This window comes from Coregonus lavaretus (genome assembly GCF_964263955.1).
Source record: "Coregonus lavaretus genome assembly, chromosome: 33".
In the NCBI taxonomy this organism is placed as follows: domain Eukaryota; kingdom Metazoa; phylum Chordata; class Actinopteri; order Salmoniformes; family Salmonidae; genus Coregonus; species Coregonus lavaretus.
The window spans coordinates 18,379,668-18,396,434 of NC_140020.1; the positions used below are offsets into that span (position 1 = coordinate 18,379,668).

Genomic DNA, 16,767 nt, shown 5'->3' on the forward strand with positions numbered 1-16,767 from the left:
TTACATGACATACCGGTACACACCCCAGGTCCAGTTACTGAGGCCAGACAGTGCACCCAGGTTCAGTGCTAGTGTTCCATCCATAGTGCCTACTTGTAGGAACACGGCCATCTCTGGTTCCTCCATGGACTGGATGGCTGTCTCCACCAGCTTGACGGTGCCCTCCAGGTAGTCGTGGCGACGGATGAGGGAGCGGATGTAGTCCAGCTTGTCATCCTGCTGATCATCCCCACCAACTCCTTCTTCCTCTCCTCCAGGATGGCATACAGCCCGTCAAACTTACCACACAGACTCTGCTTCTGACGACGCCCGTTCTGCTGCACACAGACACCCATTGGTAACACCTAATAATAACTTTCATGAAAAGCCCTTATAAATGTTTAGTATACAATACCAGTCAAAAGGTTGGACACACCTGCTCATTCAAGGGTTTTTCTTTATTTTTACTATTTTCTACATTGTAGAATAATAGTGAAGACATCAAAACCATGAAATAACACATATGGAATCATGTAGTAACCAAAAAAGTGATAAAAACAAATCCAAATATATTTTAGATTTTAGATTCTTCAAAGTAGCCACACTTTGCACACTCTTGGCATTCTCTCAACCAGCTTCATGAGGTAGTCACCTGGAATGCATTCCAATTAACAGGTGTGCCTTGTTAAAAGTTAATTTAACTTAATGCATTTGAGCCAATCAGTTGTGTTATGACAAGGTAGAGTTGGTATACAGAAGATAGCCCTATTTGGTAAAAGACCAAGTCCATATTATGGCAAGAACAGCTCAAATAGGCAAAGAGAAACAACAGGCCATCATTACTTTAAGACATGAAGGTCAGTCAATCCGGAAAATCTCAGTCGCAAGAACCATCAAGCGCTATGATGAAACTGGCTCTCATGAGGACCGCCACAGGAAAGGAAGACCCAGAGTTACCTCTGCTGCAGAGGATAAGTTCATTAGAGTTACCAGCCTCAGAAATTGCAGCCCAAATAAATGCTTCACAGAGTTCAAGTAACAGACACATCTCAACATCAACTGTTCAGAGGAGACTGCATGAATCAGGCCTTCATGGTCAAAATGCTGCAAAGAAACCACTACTAAAGGACACCAATAAGAAGAAGAGACTTGCTTCGGCCAAGAAACACAAGCAATGGACATTAGACCAGTGGAAATCTGTCCTTTGGTCTGATAAGTCCAAATTTGAGAGTTTTGGTTCCAACCGCCATGTCTTTGTGAGATGCAGAGTAGGTGAACGGATGATCTCCACATGTGTGGTTCCCACCGTGAAGCATGGTGGAGGAGGTGTGATGGTGTGGGTGTGCTTTGCTGGTGACACTGTCGGTGATTTATTTAGAATTCAAGGCACACTTAACCAGCATGGCTACCACAGCATTCTGCAGCAATATGCCATCCCATCTGGTTTGGGCTTAGTGGGACTATCATTTGTTTTTCAACAGGACAATGACCCGACACACCTCCAGGCTGTGTAAGGGCTATCTGACCGAGAAGGAGAGTGATGGAGTGCTGCATCAGATGACCTGGCCTTCACAATCACCCGACCTCAACCCAATTGAGATGGTTTGGGATGAGTTGGACCGCAGAGTGAAGGAAAAGCAGCCAAGTGCTCAGCATATGTGGGAACTCCTTCAAGACTGTTGGAAAAGCATTCCAGGTGAAGCTGGTTGAGAGAATGCCAAGAGTGTGCAAAGCTGTCATCAAGGCAAAGGGTGGCTACTTTGAAGAATCTAAAATAGAAAATATAGTTTGATTTGTTTAACACTTTTTTGGTTACTACATGATTCCATATGTGTTAGTTTTGATGTCTTCACTATTGTTCTACAATGTAGAAAATAGTAAAAATAAAGAAAAACCCTTGAATGAGTAGGTGTGTCCAAACTTTTGACTGGTACTGTATATATATATATACAGTGGGGAAAAAAAGTATTTAGTCAGCCACCAATTGTGCAAGTTCTCCCACTTAAAAAGATGAGAGAGGCCTGTAATTTTCATCATAGGTACACGTCAACTATGACAGACAAATTGAGAAAATGTTTTCCAGAAAATCACATTGTAGGATTTTTAATGAATTTATTTGCAAATTATGGTGGAAAATAAGTATTTGGTCAATAACAAAAGTTTCTCAATACTTTGTTATATACCCTTTGTTGGAAATGACACAGGTCAAACGTTTTCTGTAAGTCTTCACAAGGTTTTCACACACTGTTGCTGGTATTTTGGCCCATTCCTCCATGCAGATCTCCTCTAGAGCAGTGATGTTTTGGGGCTGTCGCTGGGCAACACGGACTTTCAATTCCCTCCAAAGATTTTCTATGGGGTTGAGATCTGGAGACTGGCTAGGCCACTCCAGGACCTTGAAATGCTTCTTACGAAGCCACTCCATCGTTGCCCGGGCGGTGTGTTTGGGATCATTGTCACGCTGAAAGACCCAGCCACGTTTCATCTTCAATGCCCTTGCTGATGGAAGGAGGTTTTCACTCAAAATCTCATGATACATGGCCCCATTCATTCTTTCCTTTACACGGATCAGTTGTCCTGGTCCCTTTGCAGAAAAACAGCCCCAAAGCATGATGTTTCCACCCCCATGCTTCACAGTAGGTATGGTGTTCTTTGGATGCAACTCAGCATTCTTTGTCCTCCAAACACGACGAGTTGAGTTTTTACCAAAAAGTTATATTTTGGTTTCATCTGACCATATGACATTCTCCCAATCCTCTTCTGGATCATCCAAATGCACTCTAGCAAACTTCAGACGGGCCTGGACATGTACTGGCTTAAGCAGGGGAACACGTCTTGCACTGCAGGATTTGAGTCCCTGGCGGCGTAGTGTGTTACTGATGGTAGGCTTTGTTACTTTGGTCCCAGCTCTCTGCAGGTCATTCACTAGGTCCCCCCGTGTGGTTCTGGGATTTTTGCTCACCGTTCTTGTGATCATTTTGACCCCACGGGGTGAGATCTTGCGTGGAGCCCCAGATCGAGGGAGATTATCAGTGGTCTTGTATGTCTTCCATTTCCTAATAATTGCTCCCACAGTTGATTTCTTCAAACCAAGCTGCTTACCTATTGCAGATTCAGTCTTCCCAGCCTGGTGCAGGTCTACAATTTTGTTTCTGGTGTCCTTTGACAGCTCTTTGGTCTTGGCCATAGTGGAGTTTGGAGTGTGACTGTTTGAGGTTGTGGACAGGTGTCTTTTATACTGATAACAAGTTCAAACAGGTGCCATTAATACAGGTAACGAGTGGAGGACAGAGGAGCCTCTTAAAGAAGAAGTTACAGGTCTGTGAGAGCCAGAAATCTTGCCTGTTTGTAGGTGACCAAATACTTATTTTCCACCATAATTTGCAAATAAATTCATTAAAAATCCTACAATGTGATTTTCTGGATTTTTTTTCCTCATTTTGTCTGTTATAGTTGACGTGTACCTATGATGAAAATTACAGGCCTCGCTCATCTTTTTAAGTGGGAGAACTTACACAATTGGTGGCTGACTAAATACTTGTTTTCCCCACTGTGTATATATATATATATATATATATATATTAATAGTTTATAAATAATGTATTAATACTTATTGATGATAGTTATTACAATACAACAGGTTGTTCACAGTGATGTGTGTGACTGTGCAGTGAGAGGTGTGAGTGGTTGTAGTGGGGGACATTCTCACCTGGATGGACCTGCAGGTCTCCTCCATCTGAGAGAGGAGGGCCTGGATACGGTCGTTCCCCGCCACCAAGATGGCGATGCCGTCACTCAGCTCTGTCAACATAGCATGATGGGTCAATGTCTGTACTCACCAAGTGATAGTCCTGGAGGACTACAGGATATGAAGGCTTTTATTCCAACCCTCAACTGACACATTAGGTAGTAGTTCACACAATTGTGATGATTGATTCAATATTTAAATCTTCAAAGTGTTGTTTTTAAACAATGCATAAAACATTAGCTGAAGCTGCTCCTAAACTTTCCTCATCTGCATTTGTAATGAATGATTCATAGTGAGAGAGTGAGCAATGAGTGCGAGGCACAATGTCACCAAAGCCACCTGCTCAATACCATGTCTGATGTTATAGTCCATTCAAACACACTGCTTTTAGCTTATGAAAGTAGATACAGTAAATATGTAACGTGTATGTATCATGTTTGTGTGGGTGGCTTCCCCTTCAGTATTACTCAACAGCCGGACACATTGTCCATCCTTAACAACTGACCTTCACTTTGATATTAGTCACTGTTCACTTGGATGCTGTAGGGGAAAGCTACATTCTTAGAAAAAAAAGGTGCTATCAAGAACCTAAAAGGGTTCTTCGGCTGTTCCCATAGGATAACCCTTTGAATAACTATACTGAACAAAAATATAAACGGAACATGCAACAATTTCAACAATTTTACTGAGTTCAGGAAATCAGTTAATTGAAATTAATTAATTAGGCTCAAGACAATCCCGCAGGTCAAGAAGCCGGATGTGGAGCTCCTGGGCTGGCGTGGTTAGACGTGGTCTGCGGTTGTTAGGCTGGTTGCACATACTGCCAAATTCTCTAAAACAACGTTTTAGGTGGCTTATGATAGAGAAATTAACATTCAATTATCTGGCAACAGCTCTGGTGGACACTCCTGACGTCAGCATGACAATTGCATGCTCCCTCAAAACTTGAGACATCTGTGGCATTGCGTTGTGACATAACTGCACATTTTAGAGTGGCCTTTTATTGTCCCCAGCACAAGGTCCACTTGTGTAATGATGATGCAATTTAATCAGCTTCTTGAGGTGGCTTATGATAGAGAAATTAACATTTAATTATCTGGCAACAGCTCTGGTGGACACTCCTGCCGTCAGCATGACAATTGCATGCTCCCTCAAAACTTGAGACATCTGTGGCATTGCGTTGTGACATAACTGCACATTTTAGAGTGGCCTTTTATTGTCCCCAGCACAAGGTCCACTTGTGTAATGATCATGCCATTTAATCAGCTTCTTGATATGCCACACCTGTCAAGTGGTTGGATTATCTTGGGAAAGGAGAAATGCTCAATAACAGGGATGTAAACAAATTTGTGCACAAAATGTGAGAGAAATAAGCTCTTTGTGTGTGGATTTTTTTTTTAGATCTTTTATTTCAGCACATGAAACATGGGACCAACACTTGTTGCATTATCTTTTTGTTCAGTATATTTTTGGTTGCAGGTAGAACCCTTTTCAGTTCCATATATATACACACAATCTTAGCTGTAGTCGTACCACCAGGTTGACAGGGCCGTGTGTGTGTGCGTGCGTGCGTGCGTGCGTGCGTGTGCGGTGAGATTAAACCCCGCAGGGCAGCCATGACTCAACACATCTGTCTGCTGTCACTACACTTAGCACTCATAGAAAAACCACACACATACACACTCACTCTTTAAATAAGGCAGATCACATACACACACTGGCTCTACACTTTAAATAACATTCACATCTCTCTCTGGTGGACATTATGAATACAGACAGCGACTATAAGTAAGCTGTTATATTGGATCATTACTTTTCAGTGTAAGGACGATCTAACAGACAGACAGGCAGACAGACTACCAGACAGGAAGACAGACAGCTATAGAGATATTGAGTGACATCACAATCAGACCCTTGGCCCTGACTCAGGGTGCTCCATTACCTTCTGTCTCTTGTCGACGTTCTGCAGAGGGGCCACCTCACAGTCCTTGTGCTGGCCAAACCCTTTACACATGGAGCAGGTGGGCGTCTCACAGCTCAGGCAGTAGATGTTGACCATCTCCTCGTCATGCTCCTGACACATCAGCTGCTGCTGCTTCACCTTGGTGGGGTTCAGGGGCCTGCAGGGACACAGAAGTAAAGGGACAGCTTGTTAGACACACACACACAATCAGACAAACACACACACACATCCAGTACACATGCATACATGCGTGCAGACACATCAATGTACATATGCACACACACCTTATTTGGCTCTTCTGTCAATGGCACAGGAAATGGAAACAACTCTCAAGGCTTCAGATAATCAAGAAGGAATTAGGGGAATTAGGGGATTTCACCAACAGTTTACCTCATATGAAATGTACTACTATTGACCATTCCTATTCTCTAGAGGAATAGCCTACACATAGATAAAGAACAATTTACACATTTGATAAAAGGCATTGAGGAATATAATGTTGAGTGAAACTAGATAGATTGTTCATATAGCTCAAATCTGTGTTACAGACCAGAAGTACTTCCCTTGATGTAATTATATAATCTTTCATCTTTATTGTGTCAAGACAGGGCATGAAAAAGCTGTAATATTGCTACAGGTTTCTAAGTGATATCAACATTGGAAAAGACTGCCACCCAGCGGCCTTCTATACAAAATGAGAATGTGTATTCAGAGATGGGGCCCATTTCTGTCGTTGAAAAAATATATACAACATACTACACATTCAGCTATGGAATAAAAATTCATATAAGAAACAAAATAGCATGTTACATTTTACACCCTTTGTTAACAACCAAATAGACCAAGACAGAAGGCTTTTCAATAGAGCCCTAATGCGCTTTTACTACTAGAATGGATTACAGTACTGCACTCTACGGGTAAACAGACATTACTGCAATAGAATGTTCAGATTCCCACTGCCTCTGTCATACCACATCAGTGGCTAAATTGAGCCTTGGGTCAAAGAGAAAGCCAGACGAAGCCGAGATCCAGCACCTTACCGGTCCAAAGAGTAGTAGGATAGAAGGTAGGATAAAAGTTAACACAAACCCTAACCCTGGCATAACCCTAAACCTTACGTTCAACCATGGCTTAACCCTAACCCCTCCAAATAGGGCTCCCCCACCTCCAAATTCCCAATTTAACCCTTGCACCACTTGATATTGATCAGTGAATAATACCAGATAGACACTAGATCTATGTTACTCACAACCAACCCCCAGATACACACGTCTGTATCTGTATCAATGCCACAAGAGGACACATGGTTCTCCTGTTTACCGCTCCATCGAGGCAGGGATAAAGTGTGCTAGTTATAGCAACAATATGGAGGACACCGCCAGAGACGGAGGTTTCTATATTCCTGGTATGTTAACAGGACACAGCTGATGAACACACACAGAAGCGCTAGTGACACCATTAGAGTAGAATCAGATGCCTAGGTCTTTGCACCACTGACTGTGCAGGGCCTGTTGCATGAGAGATGAAACTGGAAACAATATTTCATGGTTGTAGCAGTAGTACACACTTGTGCTCATGGCATTTGTTGACATGCCATGTCCTTATGTCAACAGAGGTCAGCAGAAGTGTGTGTTGTATGGCAACACTGTATGGATAATGTTGACATATGAGCATTCTGGTTCTGGTGGATGCTTACAGAAGCCAGTCACGTACCCCTCACAGACCCAGACACACGCACACACCACTGACCTGCTGCACTCTTCTTGTCTGTAGATGTCTATGATGTTCTCTACTAGCAGGTTCCTCTGTAGGCCATACACACCATGGTAGTCCAACACTGCCTCGTGACAACACAACGGGTAGCGGAAACGACCCCCTGTGGACATGGACTTGGACCCCCGAGACTGCCACAGGGGTTGGCAGCCTGGGAGGGGGGTGAGGAGGGGGGGGGGGGTATTGAAGAGTAAAGGGAGGATATGGACAACAGCTGTTTGACACAGATATGTTGTCTACTCAAGAGGAAACCAAAACATGACTCTGCACTGAGCAGTGCTTAACACTGGGTACAGACCCAACCACTGAGTTACATACCTCTTAAAGGTCCTAAAGGTGATATGATATCAAGAAGACTAACCTTGTTAGACACTTTAACCAGGATGGACCCACAACAAATGATCAAGTCAGTCAGTGTGAGGGACCTTTCACACAGAAACTAAAGTTTATCTACAGAGCCACTGATTCATCCATCCACCACTACATATTGGTTTGTATTGTTGCCTAGCAACAAACTGCTCAAAGCCTCTCCACTTGCACGTGAGCGGAGATTATCCTCTACAGTCGATACTTTATGACAAAGACCTCAACCTAAAGTGATGAAGGCTTGACACTGTAGACTGCTATGAATATTGAGGAAGGATAAATGGTTCACACTGTGTTGAATAACTTCCATAAATACATCTTATGTATCCTGTCTTGATCTGTGATAAGTAGTCCATTTGAATACTGTTTCCACTTCCCACTAATGGCCTGGGCCTGAGAGGCAGACCATGTTACATCCTCTCCTACAGGACTGAGGCAGCTGTTGGAGTCTCCCATTTCTGAATGGCTCCTCCAGTTTGAACAGTCAACTGAGGGGTTCAACAGGACAAAAGATATATGCAGGACCCCAATTACTTTCAGCAGCAGGCCGATTTTTTAATTGAGTGCAAGAGACTAGTCCCGAAGCCACTCCTGCGTTGTCTTGGCTGTGTGCTTAGGGTCGTTTTCCTGTTGGAAGGTGAACCTTCACCCCAGTCTGAGGTCCTGAGCGCTCTGGAGCAGGTTTTCATCAAGGATCTCTCTGTACTTTGCTCCGTTCATCGTTCCCTCGATCCTGACTAGTCTCCCAGTCCCTGCTGCTGAAAAACATTGCCACAGCATGATGCTGCCACCACCATGCTTCACCGTAGGGATGGTGCCAGGTTTCATCCAAATGTGGCGCTTGGCATTCAGGCCAAAGAGTTCAATCTTGGTTTCATCAGACCAGAGAATCTTGTTTCTCATGGTCTGAGAGTCCTTTAGGTGCCTTTTGGCAAACTCCAAGCGGGCTGTCATGTGCCTTTTACTGAGGAGTGCCTCCGTCTGGCCACTACCATAAAGGCCTGATTGGTGGAGTGCGGCAGTGATGGTTGTCCTTCTGGAAGGTTCTCCCATCTCCACAGAGGAACGCTGGAGCTTTGTCAGAGTGACCATCGGGTTCTTGGTCACCTCTTGGTCACCAAGGCCCTTCTCCCCCGATTGCTCAGTTTGGCCGGGCGACCAGCTCTTGGAAGAGTCTTGGTAGTTCCAAACTTCTTCCATCTAAGAATGATGGAGGCCATTGTGTTCTTGGGGACCTTCAATGCTGCAGAAATGTTTTGGTACCCTTCCCCAGATCTGTGCCTCGACATAATCCTGTCTCGGAGCTCTACGGACAATTCCTTCGACCTAATGGCTTAGTTTTTGCTCTGACATGCACTGTCAACTGTGGGATCTTATATAGACAGGTGTGTGCCTTTCCAAATCATGTCCAATCAATTGAATGTATCACAGGTGGACTTCAATCAAGTTGTAGAAACATCTCAAGGATGATCAATGGAAACAGGATGCACCTGTGCTCAATTTCAATTCTCATAGCAATGGGTCTGAATACTTACTGTATGTAAATAAGGTATTTCAGTTTTTTATTTTTAATACATTTGCAAAAATTTATAAAAACCTGTTTTCACTTTGTCATTATGGGGTATTGTGTGTATATTGATGAGGAAAAACAATAATTTAATCCATTTTAGAATAAGGCTGTAACGTAACAAAATGTGGAAAAAGGGTAGGGGTCTGAATACTTTCCGAATGCACTGTAAATAGAGAACATGTTCTGCTCTACCACTGTGATCCCCCTTAGAGCCATAACACCTCACTGTGTATTTTTTCCTTTCACAAGTAACTATGGGTGTCATGGGCAGTTAAAGCTAAACAACAATACTAATTTTACAGACGCTCTTATCCAGAGTGACTTACATAAGCAATTAGGGTTAAGTGCCTTGCTCAAGGGCACATTGACAGATTTTTCACTTAATCAGCTCAGGGATTTAAACCAGCGACCTTTCAGTTACTGGCCCAACGCTTTTAACTGCTAGCTACCTGCCACCCCATAAGACATGTACTGTAGCCCAGCACAAAGTTCATTTCAATCACTGGTCTGGAACTGACACTGTGAAGTTCTCTGAAGGGTCTGACTCTCTATGAAACTCTCAAGAAGAAAGATCTTTCTGTCCCTCTATCACTCTATCCCTCGATCTCTCTGCCTGTCTCTCATCCAACGTAAAGACCCTCCCTGCCAGATAAATATATTTAGCCTTTGTTTGTTATGGGTCAGGTTACTGCCCAAATTGCATGCCACTCTGGACTATGGGATTCCTAACCCCAGACCCACAGCACAAACCAGGGGTGTTAGAAGAGAGGAGGGAGAGATTCCTCTGTCCATTTTTACATCTGCAGTAAACTGATTGGGAGACAGACAGGCAGGCCCGTGCAGGCACATACACACACACTGGAATATTCAGTAGGGTGGGGGTGTATTAGAGGCCCCTGAGTTACTGGTGTGGTGGATATTTTAATCAATAATGAGGAGAGACAAGGTCAACCACCAATCAGGATATTAACTTTATTAAAATAACTTATTAATAAGGGAGCTGGTCGCAATACCCACACAACCAAGTGGATAGAGTGAGAGCCCAACAAACAGGAAATGCTGACGTCTTATATAGTGGACCTAAAAATGCTTAGTCATGGCTGGTTCCACCCCTCCCCGGCAGATCAGGAGCTACCTTGTTTTCTTCTTGTGGCTATGTGTATCGGGTCATAGCACACAAACAAGTGATAATGTTAGATCCGTTACTGCCCATATCTCCACACATCTGTGCCCTGGGAAGATAGTAAAAGACAGGATGAACTGAAAAACTGTAGTCACTCTGAGGCTCTCTGTCTTGACCGTGTGACCAGGTTACTCAGAAGCAATGAGAAATTGAAACACTACAGGTCTATCTGTTCCTCAAGTTTATCTCTATCCCATGTCCTTGACTACACACCCAGACCAGCTCCAGGGAGCTAGAGGGAAGCGTCCTTATGAAAAGCACAGCATTGGTAGTTAAGAAATGTCTCTACTATTGTTAAGCATATTAATTGTTAACTATTAATATTAAACAAATCAGGTAAATACGTGATCTTTCTCTCACACTGGGCATGAGAGGGATAGCTGGTGCCGATGACGAGGCACTAAGAATGTAACACCACGTCAGTAACACAACACCAATCTAAAGCCTGCTGAACGCAGGCCAGTCTGGAGGCAGTCACTCACTGCTATTGGCATCACAACAAACACGACTCCACTCCATACTATATATTGTTGTGCTACTAGTAAATTACTCAAAACCGTTACTTGAGCAATGGGCAGCAATTATATGGCGTCCTACCGGTATGTTATTATCAATAGATACCCCAGGAAATAGCAGGCCCATATAAATTATGTTCATCTGAATATTTTCTACTTCAACTTCAACCTGCTCAATGTGCGTAATATGAAAAAAATATTATCAGTGATGGATATTCAAAAGATCTAAGCTTTAACGTGAGCCCATAAGAAAAGGGCTCAGCTGAGTAACCAATCGACCTGGAAATACTTTCTCTGACCCCGACCATCTGACCAGTGGCCCATGACGCTCAACCCTCCACTTCCTGGTTACTTAGCAGATGAGGTCATTGCTGAGATAAGGCTGAGCCATAGAGATAGAGGACTCATCTTTGTATCTGTGCCATTATAGCGTCTGTGACAGTATGGGCAGCACCATTGAGGCTACAACCCATAGGAATCCCCACCCAGTTGACTACTTTGACAACTTTAAAATGGCGGAAGCATGGTGGAAGCCCTCAATGGCGCTGCCCATGCTAAAACAACCTTTTGGCCACTAGAGGCCTCTATCATTTTCTATGCTCCCAACTCATAGGAATCCCCACCCAGTTGACTACTTTAAAATGCTGGAAGCCCTCAATGGCAACGCTAAAACAGGTTATATCCATAATGACTCTATTGATCTCTATGGGCTAAGCTGCTAATAAGCTTGAGGGGACATTTATAGGACATGGAGGCTTTATGCAGTGTAAGCCAAGCACACACCGTACCGTAACCGCTCACAGCCAAATCTCCATTTATACTTTACTCTACCTCCTGTTGCCTTTCTTTTACTGGGGTAGCCTACAGGCAGACACCCGCTTACAATGTCGCTAGTGTCACTACTGTGGCTAATGGCTACAATTGAGCTATTCCTGATAAAGAAGATAGTGTGTTTGGTACTTTTTCTCATGGCAGCAGATCATATCTTCACCAACGAGTGGTGTTCTTTTGCCGGAGAGAACAGAGAGAAAGCATAGCGTTCTTCTGTGAACAGATATACTTTGTTTGGTTCATGGAAAGCTGAGAGCCATTCCTTTGATATCACACTATCCATTCTCAGTGTTGTGTTCTCAATAACCAGACAATGACGCACATAGAAGACAAACATTGTACAAATCCCCCTTCTTTTAATTGTTTCAATTTCATTATATATAAATACACATTTACAGATAATTTTTGTCCATGAAGACATCATGGTGAATAATGAATGACATAATGAAAGCATTGACAAAATTACAATCATCAATCATTTCAGTGGCCGAGTCCCCATAGTCCCATGTCCTATAGGGGAGTGATGACATGGGGACAACCCTGTCCCTACACTCAGAGCAGATGGATATATACTCACTGTCTGCCTGCCTGCTACTGTAGACCAGAGCTATGGTGGCCTAGCCAGTTAGGACATAGCTTAGCTCCTCTGTCAACCAGTTGCCCAGACCCTTGGGAGGACCACTTTGGCTAGTCTAGGGTCCGCTCTTCCCAACTGTCAACGTGTTTTTTTAAAACAGCTCTTTCGGTTTGACATAAATAAATAAATAAATAAATGACAATGTACACCATTTAAAATGGGGTTGATTGTTAAAACATTTCCCATTTACAGGGATTCTCAAACAACGTTATTTGCATGTGACATGTGGTTGTGATTATTATTACAGCAGATAAGGATCACCAGAATAAATAAAGTATTTCTCCTCTCTGAGCCCTGGGTAGATACTGTTATGTTTATTATGGTTTGTGAAAACACACAACCAACAGACTGAAATTTAAGGAGGGTTTTGGCTATAAACTTACTGAAATGAAGAGGTGAGAAAAGGTGCTATAATTCCAGTAAGAAAATGAAGCTGCTAATAGATCATGTCTATGTAAACACTCAGGAGAGAGCTACAAAATATAAAATGGCTGCTTGACATCATTTGATGACATCCTTTTAGTTTAGCCTAACTTCAGGGTTGTTCTTCGGCCAAAACATAAGGTGGTTAACACCATGTACTAGCCGACTGACCTCAGCACTACATGAACAAACCAGTAACGATTTCGTACAATGCTCCACACACACACACACACACACACACACACACCTGGGACTGACTGACTCTCAATGACAATATGACATTCATTCACTTCACTATTTTCACTATTCTGACTACACAACATTGAGAAACCCCTGACTCTGCACCCCCAGGGTTATAAAGAGAGATGTACTTCAGTACAGACAAACTGCTGGTTGGGTGATCTGTACAGTTCCTAACCCTGCTGTGGGACATTGCATCATCTCATCACTGAGACTAGTAGTCATGTGCCTCTTCAGCCCAGAAAACAATAAACATGGCAATCAGTCCACCAAAACCCCATGGAAAACAGCCTGGTGTGTTACTTCTTAAAAGTAAGTCAAATCAACATATGAAAAGTCTAAAATCTTCAGTGATGGGATCTCTCTGTAGGCAGTACAGAGAACACAGTAGTCATGTAGGATATGGTCTTAGTGGCTGGGTCAAACAGACCCCTACAGTACATACCCCCTCCCCTGTATCTCCATGTTACATCAGACTATGAGGAGAATGCAAAGCAAAACCACCATTTGAGATGGGAGACATTTGATAAGTAGTTTGGTTGCAGTTAGCTAGCTGTTGCTAGTAGTTAGTTCCACCCAATACAGAGAGCATTGTGCTGACTGTGGGTTTCAGTAAGCAGTTGGCTGGACCCATGTTACCCAACAGTCCATTGGAAATGATCATTACCCACTTCACAGGTTTCAAAACTGCATAGTAGACCCAAATGCATACATACACCTCAACGAAACAATCCTCTCAGGTTGGCTCTAGTGACATGAGGAGAAACGTCTCTTTGGGAGCCGACTGTTGGAACACATGGAGTGAGTGGCATCTAGTTTGGCTTTGGTCTAACATAATTGTGACAGTTAGCTATTAAATTAAGCAATCAACAAATGTTCCTTGTTTTATCCACCCCACATTTTCACTGTTCTTGAATGTCTACTGTAGTCAGCCCCACTCTTGGGTGTCTTTCAGGTGGCGGTGGATGGGAGACCCCTGGTTGTGTGGCATACTGTAGGTGCACCTGCAGCTGGCGGTATCGCTGGCAGAGGTGGGGTGGTGGCTGTAGTAAAGGGGTGTGGATGCATGGGGTATGTATTTGCCAGTGCTATACAATGGGGGCATGCAGTTAAAACGAAGCACATGCAATTTGTTTGGGAGCCTTTACTTCCTCTGATCCATGCTTTAGTCTCCGGGAGGTGGAATGTTTGGCCCTGGCCATTTAAAACTCAGACTGAACTTAAAAAGAGTATCCAATCCCACAGCTTTCTAACAGAGACAAGAGAGAGAAAGGGGGGTGGGGAAATAGACGAGGGAGGATAGAAACGGAGGGACAAAATGAAGGGGGGATAGGACAGAGTGTGTTCCAATCCTCAGTTTGGTGGATAGATAGACACATATCATGTCATAAGGAGACCTGGTCTCTTTGCAGCCTGCCGCTCATGTCCATTAAGTTAGACCTGTACCACAGTATGGGGGGTTGACTGGCTGGCTGGTTGACTGGCACTGGTGACGTCTGGCCTGGCTGGCTGCTGGGGGCTCCAGTGTGGGGACTTCAGGGGCCTGGCCGTGCCCGCCATAGAGGAGGGCTCCAGCGGGTAGATAGGACTGAGAGGGAAGGGTCACTGCTGGGGCTTGGAGGTGGGCTGGCTGGCTGCAGGCTGGGAGGTCTCTGGAACCTCGATGGCGATGGAATGTGGCTGGATCACGATAGGGGCACGTGGACCTGCAGGAAAACATTGAACTTGGTCAGACTCACTGGGGAAAATATTAACCCTCAATAGAGAAAAGGACAGTGAATATGTTAGCTATGTGTCCCACTCCATGCTGAGTAGGTAAAGGACTAGCCTACATATAGGCTATATGCTCTATGAAATAATGTAGCTTCTGCATTCTCTATGGTTTGTATGATACTAAAAGGTCAAATTCTGAAGTCAAATGAAGAACTAACAGGCATGTACAGACAGGTAACAATGATCACAATGCATATCATACGTCATTGGCAATGACTTTGTAAACATCAAATAACATATCAGGGTTCTGTAGATATAGGCTAATGATGACCTGATGTCAATGAGGAAGACAAAGGGAAACAACCAAATAGGAACATCTGTCCAGGTTGAGGTTCATGCACACAGTACAAGCCAAAGGTATGTGACTACAGTAAAACTTCCTCTCAGGCTGAGGCTACAAGGGCAAAGTCTGGCTACCAGGTACACACAGGGTATTTACTAGCTGGAAGCATGACAGTCTACACAACAGCTCTGTAAACCCTGTTGACAGGAAGCTTCCAACTCTCATCTAGCTTTGCTGCAATAAATCCTGTTATCAAAAAAGAAGTGGCCTTTTCACTTATTTTGTCATGTATTAGGCTAGTGAACATTTTAAATAAAAACTTCACCAAAAAAATCCAGCAAGTAAAAGCCTGTTGTCTCAACTAGAAGCAATTCACAAGGGAATGTATTATTAGTAAGAGGCATGACCTAAAGTTGGGCCCTTGTTTAACTGTTCTCAGGTGTAACCTGTCCTGTGTTGAAAGCTCCACGAAAGTCATGTTCAGTAGGTGGAAAACGTTTTGAAACAAGGACGTGCTACCTGAGCGTGTCCAGTAAGGACACAGATTTTTGTTTTCTGTCGCAAAACGTTTTGCTATGGTATGCCCTACTGAACATGACCAAGTGTGTACCATGAACCTACCTGCCCTCCCCTGGCGATGCTCATCCACACTGTCACTTTCCTTATAGAGGACATCATCCATACGCAGCATAGAGGGAGAGCACAGAGCACTGCTTAGAAAGCACTTCTACTATTAGAGTTAGGCTACTACCCCTACTATATCAGATTACAATATAATGAAATGATAGTAATAATATAGTACTATCCCAACATCATTATATAGTCTCTTGAAGCTTCAAGCTATCACTTTGGTAATGCTAAATAGAGAATCATAGACTGACATGTCAAGAGCAATCATTGTGTTGAACAAACAGACCACCAACAGAGAGAGGATGGTGCAGAGGAAGTAGGTGTGAGGTGAGATGACAAACACATATGGCTGGATGTGACAGGACAGCGGTGGCCCATCTTAGGGGTATTGGTCTCCCACTGCACGACACACACACACCTGTCCCTACCACTGCCACGTGATATTAGAACAAGTCCCCAGAAACAAACTTTCAAAAGACATCCTAATATCCTGTGGGTATCATGGAATATTCGAGAATTAGTATATTGCAGACTATCTAGGATCTGACTATGATGCTCTGTCTTTCATGGAAAACACTCTTACTCAAAGTTTCTAAAGCTTCTTGCAAACAGGATGCAAGTTTTTGAATATTTTTTATTCTTTACAGGCTTCATTCCTTTCACTCTGTCAGGTTTGTATTGTTGAGTAACTACAACGTTGTTGATCCATCCTCAGTTCTCCTATCACGGCCATTAAACTCAAACTATTTTAAAATCACCATTGGCCTCATGGTGAAATCCCTGAGCAGTTTCCTTCCTCTCTGGCAACCGAGTTAGGAAATATGCCTGTTTCTTTGTAGTGACTGGGTGTATT

General features: G+C 43.5%; 1 protein-coding gene and 1 pseudogene across 3 annotated transcripts in view; both read right to left on the minus strand.

Moving 5' to 3' along the window:
- Window positions 1-14,788, minus strand: LOC311108169 (tripartite motif-containing protein 54-like; annotated as a pseudogene). Its single transcript has 5 exons — window positions 14,710-14,788; window positions 7,440-7,614; window positions 5,670-5,847; window positions 3,689-3,784; window positions 1-317 (listed from the first exon to the last, which is right to left on the minus strand). The product of its transcript is annotated as a tripartite motif-containing protein 54-like (transcript).
- LOC311108629 (dnaJ homolog subfamily C member 5-like) overlaps window positions 12,254-16,767 on the minus strand; it is a 23,602-nt gene continuing 19,088 nt past the window's right edge. The window contains exon 5 of one of the 2 annotated variants that reach the window (XM_084151310.1): window positions 12,254-14,934. In XM_084151310.1, coding sequence (XP_084007436.1) covers window positions 14,831-14,934 — 104 coding nt within the window. In that variant the 3' untranslated portion in view covers window positions 12,254-14,830. The remainder of the gene's footprint in view (window positions 14,935-16,767) is intronic. The other variant, XM_084151308.1, reaches the window with a different exon arrangement.